Source organism: Tubulanus polymorphus, chromosome 11 (genome assembly GCF_964204645.1).
Source record: "Tubulanus polymorphus chromosome 11, tnTubPoly1.2, whole genome shotgun sequence".
NCBI classification, from domain to species: domain Eukaryota; kingdom Metazoa; phylum Nemertea; class Palaeonemertea; order Tubulaniformes; family Tubulanidae; genus Tubulanus; species Tubulanus polymorphus.
The window spans coordinates 12348625-12363911 of NC_134035.1; the positions used below are offsets into that span (position 1 = coordinate 12348625).

Sequence of the window (15287 nt, forward strand, 5' to 3'; positions counted from 1 at the left end):
ACTCCAAGGTATTTATGATCTAGGTGATGCAGCTTCCAGACTTAAAGAATCAAGACCACAGAACCACCATCCAGACTTCGCAGATGAATTACCACAGAACCAACATTCAGATTCAACAGATGAATAACCACAGAACCAACATCAAACTCTACCACACCAGCAGAATCCAAGGTATTTATCATGTTTTAGGTGATGCAGCTTCAAGACCTGACAGATGAATTACCACAGAACCACCATCCAGACTCCACAGACGAATTACCACAGAACCAACATTAAACTATCACAGAACCAACATCCAAACTCCACAGATGAATTACCACAGAACCAACATCAAACTACCACACCAGACTCCAAGGTATTTATGATCTAGGTGATGCAGCTTCCAGACTTAAAGAATCAAGACCACAGAACCCCATCCAGACTTCGCAGATGAATTACCACGGAACCAACATTCAGATTCAACAGATGAATTACCACAGAAGCAACATCAAACTACCACACCAGACTCCAAGGTATTTATGATCTAGGTGATGCAGCTTCCAGACTTAAAGAATCAAGACCACAGAACCACCATCCAGACTTCGCAGATTAATTACCACAGAACCAACATTCAGATTCAACAGATGAATAACCACAGAACCAACATCAAACTCTACCACACCAGCAGAATCCAAGGTATTTATCATGTTTTAGGTGATGCAGCTTCAAGACCTGACAGATGAATTACCACAGGACCAACATCAACCTCTACCACAGAACCAACATCCAGACTTCACAGATGAATTACCACAGAACCAACATCAAACTCTATCACAGAACTAACATCCAAACTCCACAGATGAATTACCACAGAACCAACATCAAACTACCACATCAGACTCCAAGGTATTTATGATCTAGGTGATGCAGCTTCCAGACTTAAAGAATCAAGACCACAGAACCACTATCCAGACTTTCGCAGATGAATTACCACAGAACCAACATTCAGATTCAACAGATGAATAACCACAGAACCAACATCCAAACTCCACAGATGAATTACCACAGAACCACCATCAAACTACCACACCAGACTCCAAGGTATTTATGATCTAGGTGATGCAGCTTCCAGACTTAAAGAATCAAGACCATAGAACCACCATCCAGACTTCGCAGATGAATTACCATAGAACCAGCATTCAGATTCAACAGATGAATAACCACAGAACCAACATCAAACTCTACCACACCAGCAGAATCCAAGGTATTTATCATGTTTTAGGTGATGCAGCTTCAAGACCTGACAGATGAATTACCACAGGACCAACATCAACCTCTACCACAGAACCAACATCCAGACTCCACAGATGAATTGCCACAGAACCAACATCAAACTCTATCACAGAACCAACATCCAAACTCCACAGATGAATTACCACAGAACCAACATCAAACTACCATACCAGACTCCAAGGTATTTATGATCTAGGTGATGCAGCTTCCAGACTTAAAGAATCAAGACTACAGAACCACCATCCAGACTTCGCAGATGAATTACCACAAAACCAACATTCAGATTCAACAGATGAATAACCACAGAGCCAACATCAAACTCTACCACACCAGCAGAATCCAAGGTATTTATCATGTTTTAGGTGATGCAGCTTCAAGACCTGACAGATGAATTACCACAGAACCACCATCCAGACTCCACAGACGAATTACCACAGAACCAACATTAAACTATCACAGAACCAACATCCAAACTCCACAGATGAATTACCACAGAACCAACATCAAACTACCACACCAGACTCCAAGGTATTTATGATCTAGGTGATGCAGCTTCCAGACTTAAAGAATCAAGACCACAGAACCACCATCCAGACTTCGCAGATGAATTACCACGGAACCAACATTCAGATTCAACAGATGAATTACCACAGAACCAACATCAAACTACCACACCAGACTCCAAGGTATTTATGATCTAGGTGATGCAGCTTCCAGACTTAAAGAATCAAGACCACAGAACCACCATCCAGACTTCGCAGATGAATTACCACAGAACCAACATTCAGATTCAACAGATGAATAACCACAGAACCAACATCAAACTCCACCACACCAGCAGAATCCAAGGTATTTATCATGTTTTAGGTGATGCAGCTTCAAGACCTGACAGATGAATTACCTCAGGACCAACATCAACCTCTACCACAGAACCAACATCCAGACTTCACAGATGAATTACCACAGAACCAACATCAAACTCTATCACAGAACCAACATCCAAACTCCACAGATGAATTACCACAGAACCAACATCAAACTACCACACCAGACTCCAAGGTATTTATGATCTAGGTGATGCAGCTTCCAGACTTAAAGAATCAAGACCACAGAACCACCATCCAGACTTCGCAGATGAATTACCACAGAACCAACATTCAGATTCAACAGATGAATAACCACAGAACCAACATCAAACTCTACCACACCAGCAGAATCCAAGGTATTTATCATGTTTTAGGTGATGCAGCTTCAAGACCTGACAGATGAATTACCACAGAACCACCATCCAGACTCCACAGACGAATTACCACAGAACCAACATTAAACTATCACAGAACCAACATCCAAACTCCACAGATGAATTACCACAGAACCAACATCAAACTACCACACCAGACTCCAAGGTATTTATGATCTAGGTGATGCAGCTTCCAGACTTAAAGAATCAAGACCACAGAACCACCATCCAGACTTCGCAGATGAATTACCACGGAACCAACATTCAGATTCAACAGATGAATTACCACAGAACCAACATCAAACTACCACACCAGACTCCAAGGTATTTATGATCTAGGTGATGCAGCTTCCAGACTTAAAGAATCAAGACCACAGAACCACCATCCAGACTTCGCAGATGAATTACCACAGAACCAACATTCAGATTCAACAGATGAATAACCACAGAACCAACATCAAACTCCACCACACCAGCAGAATCCAAGGTATTTATCATGTTTTAGGTGATGCAGCTTCAAGACCTGACAGATGAATTACCTCAGGACCAACATCAACCTCTACCACAGAACCAACATCCAGACTTCACAGATGAATTACCACAGAACCAACATCAAACTCTATCACAGAACCAACATCCAAACTCCACAGATGAATTACCACAGAACCAACATCAAACTACCACACCAGACTCCAAGGTATTTATGATCTAGGTGATGCAGCTTCCAGACTTAAAGAATCAAGACCACAGAACCACTATCCAGACTTCGCAGATGAATTACCACAGAACCAACATTCAGATTCAACAGATGAATAACCACAGAACCAACATCCAAACTCCACAGATGAATTACCACAGAACCACCATCAAACTACCACACCAGACTCCAAGGTATTTATGATCTAGGTGATGCAGCTTCCAGACTTAAAGAATCAAGACCATAGAACCACCATCCAGACTTCGCAGATGAATTACCACAAAACCAACATCAAACTCTACCACACCAGCAGAATCCAAGGTATTTATCATGTTTTAAGTGATGCAGCTTCAAGACCTGACAGATGAATTACCACAGAACCACCATCCAGACTCCACAGACGAATTACCACAGAACCAACATCAAACTCTATCACAGAACCAACATCCAAACTCCACAGATGAATTACCACAGAACCACCATCAAACTACCACACCAGACTCCAAGGTATTTATGATCTAGGTGATGCAGCTTCCAGACTTAAAGAATCAAGACCACAGAACCACCATCCAGACATCGCAGATGAATTACCATAGAACCAGCATTCAGATTCAACAGATGAATAACCACAGAACCAACATCAAACTCTACCACACCAGCAGAATCCAAGGTACTTATCATGTTTTAGGTGATGCAGCTTCAAGACCTGACAGATGAATTACCACAGGACCAACATCAACCTCTACCACAGAACCAACATCCAGACTCCACAGATGAATTACCACAGAACCAACATCAAACTCTATCACACCAGCAGAATCCAAGGTATTTATCATGTTTTAGGTGATGCAGCTTCAAGACCTGACAGATGAATTACCACGGGACCAACATCAACCTCTCCCACAGAACCATCATCCAGACTCCACAGATGAATTACCACAGAACCAACATCAAACTACCACACCAGACTCCAAGGTATTTATGATTTAGGTGATGCAGCTTCCAGACTTAAAGAATCAAGACCATAGAACCACCATCCAGACTTCGCAGATGAATTACCATAGAACCAGCATTCAGACTTCCCAGATGAATAACCACAGAACCAACATCCAGACCCCACAGATGAATTACCACAGAACCAACATCAAACTCTATTACAGAACCAATGTCCAGACTCCACAGATGAATTACCACAGAACCAACATCAAACTCTATCACAGAACCAACATCCAAACTCCACAGATGAATTACCACAGAACCAACATCAAACTACCATACCAGACTCCAAGGTACTTATGATCTAGGTGATGCAGCTTCCAGACTTAAAGAATCAAGACCACAGAACCACCATCCAGACTTCGCAGATGAATTACCACAGAACCAACATTCAGATTCAACAGATGAATAACCACAGAACCAACATCAAACTCTACCACACCAGCAGAATCCAAGGTATTTATCATGTTTTAGGTGATGCAGCTTCAAGACCTGACAGATGAATTACCACAGAACCACCATCCAGACTCCACAGACGAATTACCACAAAACCAACATTAAACTATCACAGAACCAACATCCAAACTCCACAGATGAATTACCACAGAACCAACATCAAACTACCACACCAGACTCCAAGGTATTTATGATCTAGGTGATGCAGCCTCCAAACTTAAAGAATCAAGACCACAGAACCACCATCCAGACTTCGCAGATGAATTACCACGGAACCAACATTCAGATTCAAAAGATGAATTACCACAGAACCAACATCAACCTCTACCACACCAGCAGAATCCAAGGTATTTATCATGTTTTAGGTGATGCAGCTTCAAGACCTGACAGATGAATTACCACAGGACCAACATCAACCTCTACCACAGAACCAACATCCAGACTTCACAGATGAATTACCACAGAACCAACATCAAACTCTATCACAGAACCAACATCCAAACTCCACAGATGAATTACCACAGAACCAACATCAAACTACCACACCAGACTCCAAGGTATTTATGATCTAGGTGATGCAGCTTCCAGACTTAAAGAATCAAGACCACAGAACCACCATCCAGACTTCGCAGATGAATTACCACAGAACCAACATTCAGATTCAACAGATGAATAACCACAGAACCAACATCAAACTCTACCACACCAGCAGAATCCAAGGTATTTATCATGTTTTAGGTGATGCAGCTTCAAGACCTGACAGATGAATTACCACAGGACCAACATCAACCTCTACCACAGAACCAACATCCAGATTTCACAGAGGAATTACCACAGAACCAACATCAAACTCTATCACAGAACCAACATCCAAACTCCAAAGATGAATTACCACAGAACCAACATCAAACTACCACACCAGACTCCAAGGTATTTATGATCTAGGTGATGCAGCTTCCAGACTTAAAGAATCAAGACCACAGAACCACTATCCAGACTTCGCAGATGAATTACCACAGAACCAACATTCAGATTCAACAGATGAATAACCACAGAACCAACATCCAAACTCCACAGATGAATTACCACAGAACCACCATCAAACTACCACACCAGACTCCAAGGTATTTATGATCTAGGTGATGCAGCTTCCAGACTTAAAGAATCAAGACCATAGAACCACCATCCAGACTTCGCAGATGAATTGCCATAGAACCAGCATTCAGACTTCCCAGATGAATAACCACAGAACCAACATCAAACTCTACCACACCAGCAGAATCCAAGGTACTTATCATGTTTTAGGTGATGCAGCTTCAAGACCTGACAGATGAATTACCACAGGACCAACATCAACCTCTACCACAGAACCAACATCCAGACTCCACAGATGAATTACCACAGAACCAACATCAAACTCTATCACAGAACCAATGTCCAGACTCCACAGATGAATTACCACAGAACCAACATCAAACTCTATCACAGAACCAACATCCAAACTCCAAAGATGAATTACCACAGAACCAACATCAAACTACCACACCAGACTCCAAGGTATTTATGATCTAGGTGATGCAGCTTCCAGACTTAAAGAATCAAGACCACAGAACCACTATCCAGACTTCGCAGATGAATTACCACAGAACCAACATTCAGATTCAACAGATGAATAACCACAGAACCAACATCCAAACTCCACAGATGAATTACCACAGAACCACCATCAAACTACCACACCAGACTCCAAGGTATTTATGATCTAGGTGATGCAGCTTCCAGACTTAAAGAATCAAGACCATAGAACCACCATCCAGACTTCGCAGATGAATTGCCATAGAACCAGCATTCAGACTTCCCAGATGAATAACCACAGAACCAACATCAAACTCTACCACACCAGCAGAATCCAAGGTACTTATCATGTTTTAGGTGATGCAGCTTCAAGACCTGACAGATGAATTACCACAGGACCAACATCAACCTCTACCACAGAACCAACATCCAGACTCCACAGATGAATTACCACAGAACCAACATCAAACTCTATCACAGAACCAATGTCCAGACTCCACAGATGAATTACCACAGAACCAACATCAAACTCTATCACAGAACCAATGTCCAGACTCCACAGACGAATTACCACAGAACCAACATCAAACTCTATCACAGAACCAACATCCAAACTCCACAGATGAATTACCACAGAACCAATATCAAACTACCACACCAGACTCCAAGGTATTTATGATCTAGGTGATGCAGCTTCCAGACTTAAAGAATCAAGACCATAGAACCACCATCCAGACTTCGCAGATGAATTGCCATAGAACCAGCATTCAGACTTCCCAGATGAATAACCACAGAACCAACATCAAACTCTACCACACCAGCAGAATCCAAGGTACTTATCATGTTTTAGGTGATGCAGCTTCAAGACCTGACAGATGAATTACCACAGGACCAACATCAACCTCTACCACAGAACCAACATCCAGACTCCACAGATGAATTACCACAGAACCAACATCAAACTCTATCACAGAACCAATGTCCAGACTCCACAGATGAATTACCACAGAACCAACATCAAACTCTATCACAGAACCAATGTCCAGACTCCACAGACGAATTACCACAGAACCAACATCAAACTCTACCACACCAGCAGAATCCAAGGTATTTATCATGTTTTAGGTGATGCAGCTTCAAGACCTGACAGATGAATTACCACAGAACCACCATCCAGACTCCACAGACGAATTACCACAGAACCAACATTAAACTATCACAGAACCAACATCCAAACTCCACAGATGAATTACCACAGAACCAACATCAAACTACCACACCAGACTCCAAGGTATTTATGATCTAGGTGATGCAGCTTCCAGACTTAAAGAATCAAGACCACAGAACCACCATCCAGACTTCGCAGATGAATTACCATAGAACCAGCATTCAGACTTCCCAGATGAATAACCACAGGACCAACATTCAGATTCAACAGATGAATAACCACAGAGCCACCATCAAACTACCACACCAGACTCCAAGGTATTTATGATCTAGGTGATGCAGCTTCCAGACTTAAAGAATCAAGACCACAGAACCACCATCCAGACTTCGCAGATGAATTTCCACAGAACCAACATTCAGATTCAACAGATGAATAACCACAGAACCAACATCAAACTCTACCACACCAGCAGAATCCAAGGTATTTATCATGTTTTAGGTGATGCAGCTTCAAGACCTGACAGATGAATTACCACAGGACCAACATCAACCTCTACCACAGAACCAACATCCAGACTTCACAGATGAATTACCACAGAACCAACATCAAACTCTATCACAGAACCAACATCCAAACTCCACAGATGAATTACCACAGAACCAACATCAAACTACCACACCAGACTCCAAGGTATTTATGATCTAGGTGATGCAGCTTCCAGACTTAAAGAATCAAGACCACAGAACCACCATCCAGACTTCGCAGATGAATTACCACAGAACCAACATTCAGATTCAACAGATGAATAACCACAGAACCAACATCCAAACTCCACAGATGAATTACCACAGAACCACCATCAAACTACCACACCAGACTCCAAGGTATTTATGATCTAGGTGATGCAGCTTCCAGACTTAAAGAATCAAGACCATAGAACCACCATCCAGACTTCGCAGATGAATTACCATAGAACCAGCATTCAGACTTCCCATATGAATAACCACAGAACCAACATCAAACTCTACCACACCAGCAGAATCCAAGGTATTTATCATGTTTTAGGTGATGCAGCTTCAAGACCTGACAGATGAATTACCACAGGACCAACATCAACCTCTACCACAGAACCAACATCCAGACTCCACAGATGAATTACCACAGAACCAACATCAAACTCTATCACAGAACCAATGTCCAGACTCCACAGATGAATTACCCCAGAACCAACATCAAACTCTATCACAGAACCAACATCCAAACTCCACAGATGAATTACCACAGAACCAACATCAAACTACCATACCAGACTCCAAGGTATTTATGATCTAGGTGATGCAGCTTCCAGACTTAAAGAATCAAGACCACAGAACCACCATCCAGACTTCGCAGATGAATTACCACAGAACCAACATTCAGATTCAACAGATGAATAACCACAGAACCAACATCAAACTCTACCACACCAGCAGAATCCAAGGTATTTATCATGTTTTAGGTGATGCAGCTTCAAGACCTGACAGATGAATTACCACAGAACCACCATCCAGACTCCACAGACGAATTACCACAGAACCAACATTAAACTATCACAGAACCAACATCCAAACTCCACAGATGAATTACCACAGAACCAACATCAAACTACCACACCAGACTCCAAGGTATTTATGATCTAGGTGATGCAGCTTCCAGACTTAAAGAATCAAGACCACAGAACCCCATCCAGACTTCGCAGATGAATTACCACGGAACCAACATTCAGATTCAACAGATGAATTACCACAGAAGCAACATCAAACTACCACACCAGACTCCAAGGTATTTATGATCTAGGTGATGCAGCTTCCAGACTTAAAGAATCAAGACCACAGAACCACCATCCAGACTTCGCAGATTAATTACCACAGAACCAACATTCAGATTCAACAGATGAATAACCACAGAACCAACATCAAACTCTACCACACCAGCAGAATCCAAGGTATTTATCATGTTTTAGGTGATGCAGCTTCAAGACCTGACAGATGAATTACCACAGGACCAACATCAACCTCTACCACAGAACCAACATCCAGACTTCACAGATGAATTACCACAGAACCAACATCAAACTCTATCACAGAACTAACATCCAAACTCCACAGATGAATTACCACAGAACCAACATCAAACTACCACATCAGACTCCAAGGTATTTATGATCTAGGTGATGCAGCTTCCAGACTTAAAGAATCAAGACCACAGAACCACTATCCAGACTTTCGCAGATGAATTACCACAGAACCAACATTCAGATTCAACAGATGAATAACCACAGAACCAACATCCAAACTCCACAGATGAATTACCACAGAACCACCATCAAACTACCACACCAGACTCCAAGGTATTTATGATCTAGGTGATGCAGCTTCCAGACTTAAAGAATCAAGACCATAGAACCACCATCCAGACTTCGCAGATGAATTACCATAGAACCAGCATTCAGATTCAACAGATGAATAACCACAGAACCAACATCAAACTCTACCACACCAGCAGAATCCAAGGTATTTATCATGTTTTAGGTGATGCAGCTTCAAGACCTGACAGATGAATTACCACAGGACCAACATCAACCTCTACCACAGAACCAACATCCAGACTCCACAGATGAATTGCCACAGAACCAACATCAAACTCTATCACAGAACCAACATCCAAACTCCACAGATGAATTACCACAGAACCAACATCAAACTACCATACCAGACTCCAAGGTATTTATGATCTAGGTGATGCAGCTTCCAGACTTAAAGAATCAAGACTACAGAACCACCATCCAGACTTCGCAGATGAATTACCACAAAACCAACATTCAGATTCAACAGATGAATAACCACAGAGCCAACATCAAACTCTACCACACCAGCAGAATCCAAGGTATTTATCATGTTTTAGGTGATGCAGCTTCAAGACCTGACAGATGAATTACCACAGAACCACCATCCAGACTCCACAGACGAATTACCACAGAACCAACATTAAACTATCACAGAACCAACATCCAAACTCCACAGATGAATTACCACAGAACCAACATCAAACTACCACACCAGACTCCAAGGTATTTATGATCTAGGTGATGCAGCTTCCAGACTTAAAGAATCAAGACCACAGAACCACCATCCAGACTTCGCAGATGAATTACCACGGAACCAACATTCAGATTCAACAGATGAATTACCACAGAACCAACATCAAACTACCACACCAGACTCCAAGGTATTTATGATCTAGGTGATGCAGCTTCCAGACTTAAAGAATCAAGACCACAGAACCACCATCCAGACTTCGCAGATGAATTACCACAGAACCAACATTCAGATTCAACAGATGAATAACCACAGAACCAACATCAAACTCCACCACACCAGCAGAATCCAAGGTATTTATCATGTTTTAGGTGATGCAGCTTCAAGACCTGACAGATGAATTACCTCAGGACCAACATCAACCTCTACCACAGAACCAACATCCAGACTTCACAGATGAATTACCACAGAACCAACATCAAACTCTATCACAGAACCAACATCCAAACTCCACAGATGAATTACCACAGAACCAACATCAAACTACCACACCAGACTCCAAGGTATTTATGATCTAGGTGATGCAGCTTCCAGACTTAAAGAATCAAGACCACAGAACCACTATCCAGACTTCGCAGATGAATTACCACAGAACCAACATTCAGATTCAACAGATGAATAACCACAGAACCAACATCCAAACTCCACAGATGAATTACCACAGAACCACCATCAAACTACCACACCAGACTCCAAGGTATTTATGATCTAGGTGATGCAGCTTCCAGACTTAAAGAATCAAGACCATAGAACCACCATCCAGACTTCGCAGATGAATTACCACAAAACCAACATCAAACTCTACCACACCAGCAGAATCCAAGGTATTTATCATGTTTTAAGTGATGCAGCTTCAAGACCTGACAGATGAATTACCACAGAACCACCATCCAGACTCCACAGACGAATTACCACAGAACCAACATCAAACTCTATCACAGAACCAACATCCAAACTCCACAGATGAATTACCACAGAACCACCATCAAACTACCACACCAGACTCCAAGGTATTTATGATCTAGGTGATGCAGCTTCCAGACTTAAAGAATCAAGACCATAGAACCACCATCCAGACTTCGCAGATGAATTACCACAGAACCAACATTCAGATTCAACAGATGAATAACCACAGAACCAACATCAAACTCTACCACACCAGCAGAATCCAAGGTATTTATCATGTTTTAGGTGATGCAGCTTCAAGACCTGACAGATGAATTACCACAGAACCACCATCCAGACTCCACAGACGAATTACCACAGAACCAACATTAAACTATCATAGAACCAACATCCAAACTCCACAGATGAATTACCACAGAACCAACATCAAACTCTACCACAGATCCAACATCCAGACTTCACAGATGAATTACCACAGAACCACCATCCAGACTTCACAAATGAATTACCACAGAACCAACATCAAACTCTACCACAGAACCGACATCCAGACTTCACAGATGAATTACCACAGAACCAACATTAAACTCTATCACAGAACCAACATCCAAACTCCACAGATGAATTACCACAGAACCACCATCAAACTACCACACCAGACTCCAAGGTATTTATGATCTAGGTGATGCAGCTTCCAGACTTAAAGAATCAAGACCACAGAACCACCATCCAGACTTCGCAGATGAATTACCACAGAACCAACATTCAGATTCAACAGATGAATAACCACAGAACCAACATCAACATCTACCACAGAACCAACATCCAGACTTCACAACTGAATTCCCACAGAACCAACATCAAACTCTACCACAGAACCAACATCCAGACTTCACAGATGAATTACCACAGAACCAATATCAAACTCTACCACAGAACCAACATCCAGACTTCACAAATGAATTACCACAGAACCAACATTAAACTCTACCACAGAACCAACATCCAGACTTCACAAATGAATTACCACAGAACCAACATCAAACTCTACCACAGAACCAACATCCAGGCTTCACAAATGAATTACCACAGAACCAACATCAAACTCTACCACAGAACCAACATCCAGACTCCACAGATGAATTACCACAGAACCAACATTAAACTCTACCACAGAACCAACATCCAGGCTTCACAGATGAATTACCACAGAACCAACATCAAACTCTACCACAGAACCAACATCCAGACTTCACAAATGAATTACCACAGAACCAACATCAAACTCTACCGCAGAACCAACATCCAGACTCCACAGATGAATTACCACAGAACCAACATCAAACTCTACCACAGAACCAACATCCAGGCTTCACAGATGAATTACCACAGAACCAACATTAAACTCTACTACAGAACCAACATCCAGGCTTCACAGATGAATTACCAAAGAACCAACATTAAACTCTACTACAGAACCAACATCCAGACTTCACAAATGAATAACCACAGAACCAACATCCAGACTTCACAGATGAATCACCACAGAACCAACTTCCGGGCTACAGTTCCAAGGTATTTAATAGATTTCAGGTGATGAAGCATCCAGACCTAACAGATGGAAGATCATAGCCCTTACATCAAGACTTCACACTGATGATGCAAACAAAGTACCACAATATGGGAAGTCTGATAAGGTAAATTTTACTTTGGCGATGATTAATATCGAACGGATCGTCAAAGTTGTCTAAATTGAATAATCAGGGATTAGGGGCAATTGTTAGGGGAGAATTAGGGGCCTATATCAAATCAGTGAATATCACTGTGTGAACGAATGTTAGACATATGACAATGATATCCATCTTCAACGACGAAATAAGACGAAATAAAAAGAAAACGAAGATAATCTGGCTAAGAAAATATTTTTATTGCGCTGTGTGTGCAAATGATATCAATAGTAGTAATGATAATAATAATAATAATAATGATAATAATTTTAATAAATATAATATTTATTTTACAGTAAACTGTAAAATAAATTTGAAGGTTTTAGACAAATCGTTTTGGCATAAATAATTAAAATGAATGAGCAAAAAACATTGATACTTGTGTTTTAGAAATCGTATACGCACACAAGTATTTATGTAGCAAGTGTTTGTCTCTCGTATATATATAATATATATATACATATACATATAAATCATCACTATTGTTTTTGTCGATCTGTCGCCTACTGGAGATGAGCGTTTGTCTATCGCGGCGGCGGAGCGCTCTGTTGGCTTCGATGATCAGTTTCTGCGATGTAAAGATTGATAGTATCGTTGAGTATTCTCTCTATCAGTCTCTCACAACGCGAGTGAGTGAGTGAGTGAATAAATCCTTGCGTAACCGATAGAAAATTTCAACGCGCGATTAGAATCTACAGATCTCTTATTCTAATTACGAAATTCCTTGCGAGGGAAAATTTCATAGAATTTGATCCTGAGTTGGGTAATTCTTGCCAGGATGTTTATCTCTGAAAGTCTTAATTCCTCACATGCCAGTGGGTGTGTTTGTGTATGTGGTGTGCTCGTGTCTGTACAAACCATTGCGGTTCGCGGTTGGTTGGCTGGGCCGACGGGAACCTACTGCGGCATGCGAGTATTATTTTCCTCCGCGACACAAGTATTTACCGGCTCCCGGAGCGTACCAACAGCCGGAGCCAGCTCTTTTCGTCTGAGTTTTGTCGGCACCGGATACGGTTTGTTCCAAGTCGACAGGTTCTGATGACGACGAACTCAACTGTTTCTCAGCGTCTGATGAAATAGAGAGAGAGAGAGAGAAAATATATTAAAACATACTCAGTATTATTTATTATTGTGAAATATTAAAATCGGAATTCAGACTCGGTCAATTTCCACTTCATTCGTATCTTAAACTCAAAATTCAATTTAATTGCGAAAGTTGACAAGTTTTCAATGATAAAATGATAGAAACTGTTACTGTGATATCTATTTTGAGTAAAACAACCTAGCCTATTAGTACCGATGGTTCCAATTTCACAATCATTAGACATACGATCATACAAATAATCATTCAAATAACATATATCATATAAATAATCATCGAAACATTAGACAGGGTATTTTCCTATCGAATAAATGAACTTATGAAAAAAATTATTAATCAAAACCAAAATGTATAATTTGATATCACAATTTTCACATTATTGGCATTCTAATAGTCAGCACAGAAGAACAGTGATCATATTTGACAGTGATCAATTACAATCATGTATATGACATCAGTAATAATGGGTATATCTAGTACATGAAACTAGTACGTCAATGAAAAGATAGATTTTGTGTAGTAGAACACAGGTCGACAGTGAACAGCCTGATTGCCGAGTGGCTATAAATGTGTATCGTCTTCACGCGAGTTACAAACATTGAGAAGATTAATCTTGTAGTGAGAAATTGAGTAGATAGGAATCTATGAATCTCTATATAACGAGAGAGAAGAAAAAAAAACAATTTCAATTTTGTGCTCGTATCGTATCGCGTATTAGTATGTGTCGATAATAAACACGTGTGTGATTTTCTGGTGAAAGTAGATTTTTCGGCGGCTCGCGCGGTGCGAGTTATAAGTAATCCCGCGCTGCCACAGCGGCCGCCGCAGGGCCCGTGCGCAGCGGTTAAAGACGATTCCGTCAAGATGAACTTGAGAATAAGGTTTTAATGATGACTGCCAGTTGGTGTCTTGTTGGGCACTAACTACTTCACGCCTCGTCTCAAATCGATCTATATCGGTAAATAGCTAGTACATGAGAAGAGAAGACACATGTTTTTCACACCGTGGGAT

The 15287-nt window shown here is 41.2% G+C and overlaps 1 protein-coding gene across 1 annotated transcript in view; it reads right to left on the bottom strand.

Moving 5' to 3' along the window:
* Positions 1-13517: 13517 nt before the first annotated feature.
* Positions 13518-15287, bottom strand: part of LOC141913230 (uncharacterized) — a 32158-nt gene continuing 30388 nt past the window's right edge. The window contains exon 5 of the mRNA XM_074804702.1: positions 13518-14242. Coding sequence (XP_074660803.1) covers positions 14091-14242 — 152 coding nt within the window. The 3' untranslated portion in view covers positions 13518-14090. The remainder of the gene's footprint in view (positions 14243-15287) is intronic.